The sequence below is a fragment of the Octopus bimaculoides genome, chromosome 1 (genome assembly GCF_001194135.2).
Source record: "Octopus bimaculoides isolate UCB-OBI-ISO-001 chromosome 1, ASM119413v2, whole genome shotgun sequence".
NCBI classification, from domain to species: Eukaryota; Metazoa; Mollusca; class Cephalopoda; order Octopoda; family Octopodidae; genus Octopus; species Octopus bimaculoides.
The window spans coordinates 182,470,821-182,476,478 of NC_068981.1; the positions used below are offsets into that span (position 1 = coordinate 182,470,821).

At 35.3% G+C, this 5,658-nt stretch overlaps 2 protein-coding genes across 2 annotated transcripts in view; one reads left to right on the forward strand and one right to left on the reverse strand.

Annotated features, from left to right (window-relative positions):
• The window catches only part of LOC106872719 (uncharacterized), an 8,691-nt gene extending 8,112 nt beyond the window's left edge, over positions 1 to 579 (forward strand). The window contains exon 5 of the mRNA XM_014919801.2: positions 216 to 579. Coding sequence (XP_014775287.1) covers positions 216 to 383 — 168 coding nt within the window. The 3' untranslated portion in view covers positions 384 to 579. The remainder of the gene's footprint in view (positions 1 to 215) is intronic.
• A 1,131-nt stretch (positions 580 to 1,710) lies between these two features.
• Positions 1,711 to 2,250, reverse strand: LOC106872718 (oxidoreductase-like domain-containing protein 1). Its single transcript, XM_014919800.2, has one exon. It carries the CDS (start codon positions 2,248 to 2,250, stop codon positions 1,711 to 1,713), a length of 540 nt encoding a protein of 179 aa, XP_014775286.1.
• Between the last annotated feature and the right edge of the window lie 3,408 nt (positions 2,251 to 5,658).

Here is a 5,658-nt window from a genome sequence, read left to right on the forward strand (position 1 = left end):
ATATATATATATATATATACAATGGGTTTCTTTCAATTTCTGTCTACCAAATCCACTCACATGGCTTGCTTTGATTAGTCCGAAGCTATATGAGAAAACATATATATTTTTAAAAAATAATTACTTCAGTATTTTCATCATTCCTCACTCATTATTTGGTTCTTTTTATCCTTTCACAATTAACAGTATTGTTTCTTTTTACCTTCTTTTGCAAGCGTGAACCTTCAGAACATGCGTATAACTCAGATGATTTGAACAGAATGGAAAATGACACGCCTCAAACTGAGAATAATTCACATTCATTAGACAGAAAGACAGCTTTACCAGAAAATTTTTGTTTACCTCCAATCACTTCACACGTTTCATTTCAAAAGTCACTGTAATTTGGTTAGGTATAGAAACCTGTTAATGTTCTAAACATATCTGAGAGATAGGAAAGCCCTAATTTTTTTGTCTGTTTCTCATTTATTGTTTACATAATGTTAACTAAAATTCACCCTAATCTTAAACTAAATGAGAAATAATATTTTTAAGAAATTCAGAAATAAAAAATAATGCTTTATTGTTTTGTTAAAAATATATTTTCTCAATTTTGTTTTTTCTTTTTGAGTAACACCAGTCTGATTTGTCCAAAATACAGGTATCATCATCATCATAATGATTATATGATTATCATTTAACATATGCTTTCCATGTTGGACAGTGTGACAGGATCCAGTGAGCCTCAGGGCATCATGTCAAGCCCCAACGTCAGCTTTGGCATGGTTTCTATGGCTAAATTCCTTTCCTTTACAGAGTGTACTGGGTGCTTTTTTTCATGCCATTGGTACTAGTGAGGTCAGCAAGTAACTTTGCAAGACAAGAACAGGAAAAAGGTAAAAGCCCCTTGACCAAGGGTGGGTGGTATTTAAGGCAGGGGCAGTGGTTTTATGCCAGGTGTAGAGATGCTAAAGTATGATAGAGGGACAAACTCAGGTAACATAAGAAACAGATCTAAATGAGACCTGTACATTTGAAAATAGCATTCTTCAAACTGGTTTTGGAGCATACCTCATGTTAAGATGTCAAGACAAAGAAACACACACAAATATATTATATTTACATATATACGATGGGCTTCCATCTACTAAATCCACTCACAAGGCTTATGCTGGCCCAGGGCTATAATAGAAGACACTTGCTCAAGGTGCCCCGCAGTGGGATTGAAACTCCAAATCATGTGATGGGGAGAGAAACTTCTTAAGACACAGCCATGCCTGCACTTAAGTTCCATATCATTTATCTTTCATAAACTGAAAACAAAATAAATACACTCATTTGTCAATCATCCATTTAAATTCAAAGTATAAAGTTATAATAAATAAGAAACTGAAATAATTACACCATAAATAAAATAAACTATACAATCGTTCAGTGTTTCAATGTGTTGAGTTACCATATTTTCCAGTTTACAAGTCGGATTTTTTAGACCAAATTTCACAGCCAAAAAAAAAAGGTAGATTAACTTATTCACCAAAACAACTTCAGAGGACCAAAAATTCCATGTGAAATGCAACAGGATTTTGAAAGCTAGTGAAGATATTTAAATATTTACACTACATGTTTCCAATATATAATACACTGACATGTATATCAGAAAATACAGTAAATTTTGAGATACAACAGAATATTATTTTTGACAAAGTTGTGAAATATCAAATGCCACAGGGGTCATTGTTTTTTCAAGAAACTCAGTTCAACTTTTAGAAAGGCTTTCAAACTGACATCCTCAATTGCTTCAATATCTTTCAAGGCTTTCTCTATACCATCTGCACTATAAAATTCCTTCATTTCTTCAGCATATGTAATCCAAACACAATTCGCACAGCCACTCATACAACAGTCTGTTGGCGGATCGGGTGGAGTTTTTGTTACTTTACAAACAGGATTTTCTTTTGTTACTAAATCTTCATTTAATTTTTTTCCTTCATAAAATTCCTGGATAAAATCCGAATGAGTTTTATCTGTGGAACTCTCGTTTTGAGAAACAGACCTAATAATGTGAGTTCTTTTATCTTTTTCTGAGTTGCTAAGATGGTCTGACTCAGTGGTAATTTCTTGAGATGTTTGACTGACACCCGATGCATTAGAATGGTCCTTTATTAAACACCGATGACATGTATGTTGAATATAATTAACATCCTTTGAGATATTGAAGACAGGAGTTCTGATGAACCTGATACCAGGTGTTAATACTCTGTGCACAGGCATTGCTTGAAATAAAACTTTTGCAGATGTACAACATTACCATAAGAGATCCATCTTCTTTGTCACATGGAACAACCTACACAATGAAATAAAGATTACTAACATTACAATATTTAAATACTGTTTAAGAATAGACACACACACATATCTATGTATACAGATAGAGAGAGAGAAAGAGAGAGTAAGTTCCCCAATGAGTTTTTATAAGTCCAGGAAAAGCCAAGCACTTGTATATTAGATGATAGAATGGGTATGTTCTCGTAACAGCCAATTCATGTTACTGGATGATTTCATGGTAAAGAACCTTCTGAGTGTAGAAAGGTAAACTAACAATATTCAAACATGGCTGAATAGAAGAGTGTAGGTTAGGTTCTTTACTACTGGAGTCCTAAATAAGTGTTAGACTTTAAAAAAAATACTGGGGTCGATTTGTCTAAAACCCTTCAAAGAGGTATCCAAGCATGGCCGCAGTCCAACAACTGAACTAAATGATAAAAAAACATTCTAATTTCATACATATATCTATTCAGAGTTACCCAGGTGATTATTGCTAAGATAAACTAGGATAAATCCATCAGGAGTCTCGCCTATACCTTCTAAACTTTCCCAATCAGAACACACAGTTAGTCAGTCATTTATATTAGTGTTTCTTAGAGGAAGAATGAAATGTAAAGAATGAAAAGTGGACTAAGTGCCATGCTTATTAAGGTTAAAAATGATTTAAAGCTTTTAAAACTGAATAACACCATGAGGAAGAAAGAAAAATTATATAATGTAAATTCTATTTCATTTTAAAACTAAATAAAGGGGTGGGGAACTCAATAATATTTTAAAGTTTGTTTGATATTGGTTAGTTCGAAAACCACTCTTTTGTAAGCATACCAACCATGTTTTCTATAATAAATTTGTTTTTTTTGTATGAGATATCATCATCATCGTTTAACGTCTGCCCTCCATGCTAGCATGGGTTGGACAATTTGACTGAGGACTGGTGGACCAGGTGGCTACACCAGGCTCCAATCTGATTTGGCAGAGTTTCTACAGCTGGATGCCCTTCCTAATGCCAACCACTCCGAGAGTGTAGTGGGTGCTTTTACGTGCCACCGGCATGAAGGCCAGTCAGGCGGTACTAGCAATGGCCATGCTCGAAATGGTGTATTTTACGTGCCGCCTGCACAGGAGCCAGTCCAGCGGTACTGGCAACGATCTCGCTCGAATGTCTTTTCACGTGACAGGAAGGCGACGTTGGTAACGATCACGCTCAATTGGTGCTATTTACGTGCCACCGGCACGGAAGCCAGACAGCCGGTGCTCTGGCAACGATCATGCTCGGACGGTGCTCTTAGTGCTCAACTGGTACAGGTGCCATCGACACCCTTCTTTTTTTTTTCCAAGGGTTTGTCTTGACCTATCATAACTCCACTACTACAGACATGTAATTAGAATGTTGCAGGAAAGGGTTGCAAGAAAGATTCTTCAAGCCGAGTCAACTGGTAGAAGACCAAGGATAGTCCAAGAGTGAGATGCTTGGATAATATTCATAGTCTCAGTTATTGAGGCTGGGGAATTCAACCAGAAAGTCCAATAGCAGATGCTTCCGATAGGACTATATGGAAGAAGTGACCAAGGACTCTACTCCATGAGCCTCCCAGAAACAAAGGACAGAGAAAATGAACGAAAGGTTTGACTTAGGTCAACGTTTAAGTTAAGTTATCCTCGAAGAACGTTTGGGTAACGGTTGGCATAGCTAAAGATGTGTACCCCACCGACTTTGTTGCCTCATAACATCCAGAAAAATAGAGTCTTTTAATGAGTATCTTTTAGTGAAAGTTTATAGAAATACCTTTCAAACGGCATAAATTACAATAATTAAGAAATTTGTGGGGAAATTTTTTTCCGAAGGGATGGGGAGAGGAGTTTCAGAAAACGGAGTTTCAGATCAGAAGACCACACAAATTCATTTTTTACTCCCTCTCCCCACCACCGATCCCACTCCAGACCGATTTTGGCCAATTTTTTTTTTGCTCTAAAAAACCATGGGAGGAGCCTTTTCGGTAAAAAAAAAAGCAAAAAACAAAAAAAATTGTAAATATTTTCAGAGGAAAAAGTGTGATTTAAGGAAAATTTGGCTGTTGTTTCTAGCACATCCCAAGACAACCCTCCTCGTTTCAATCGAGCTTGTATTGATGCTTTTCAATATTTTTCTCCCGTTAAAAAGTATCCGTTTTTCTGGAAATTATGAGGCAACAAAATCGGTGGGGTACACAACTGTAGTTATGCCCTCATGACAACATCTAAGGCATTGAAAAAACAGTTGGATTATATTGTTTGATGGTGACGGTGTACTTAGTCTGGTTGGAATATTGATTCGACAGACTGCAGATGGAGTAGGAGGATATATTGAGTAACCCTTTAAGGCTCGTAAAGAGGTCATTAACCCCATGAAACAAGGGAGGTCAATAACCCCATGAAACTAACGTAATAGAAAAAACAGGGAGTAGGCTAAGTTCTCAAGAAGAATGTTAACTATCCATCGTAATTAAAAAATACACTCAGTTTCAAATTAAGAAGTCTGTTTTGTTTAATACTGAATAAAGAATTAGTATTGCATCATACTTCGTCTTTTGTAAAAGCTTTATAAATGCTTTAATAGTGCAGTGTTATATAATCGTTTTGTAAAAATAATTGACGAAAGTATGGGAACTGAACAGTTTATTATATTAATTCATATAGTTTTCCAGTCAGAGTTATTTCAGTTCACTTAAATCGCAAATGATTTCAAGAGAGGGTATTTTGCTGTCGTTAAATCGAAATACTCCACTCTTCCTGAAAAAACATAAACAAATTATATAATCGCTCTTAGAACTTCAATTCCGTTTTGTACCATCAGACAAAAATATTTCATTTCGTCTCGTTAAGTTGAAACATGATGTTTGTTTACCCCCAAAACAGCTAATTACAATTAATATGATTAGATGCTGTGTAAGATAACTTTTCTCTTTATTTGTGTTGCAATATTCTTTATTTTTGTCGTTTAAGGAAATCATTTTGCAAGTTTAACGACTTTATAAACTCTCGTTCACATACATTAGTTTGCACAAAATTGTTGAAGCAATACCCGTCTCGGTTGTTAACAATCAGGACATTGCGTCAATCAGAAATTCCATGCTTTCCGAAATTCACAAATACTATTCGTAACATTCTTGTGTACCTTTTCCTCTTAATAACTCTTTCGCAAATCACTCTTTCGTGTTCTTGTATTATTCAGCGTACTACACATGTAATTCTGACCATTCACAAGACTTAATGTTGCGTTCTGTTTCTTGTTATCATTTTCCCATGTATTGTAGCGCACCTGACACTGTGTACAATAAAATTATTATTATTGTTATTATTATTATTATTATTATT

Excerpts from the sequence above, each read along its gene's own strand:
- LOC106872718 (XM_014919800.2), bottom strand. The coding sequence starts at position 2,250 with ATGCCTGTGCACAGAGTATTAACACCTGGTATCAGGTTCATCAGAACT.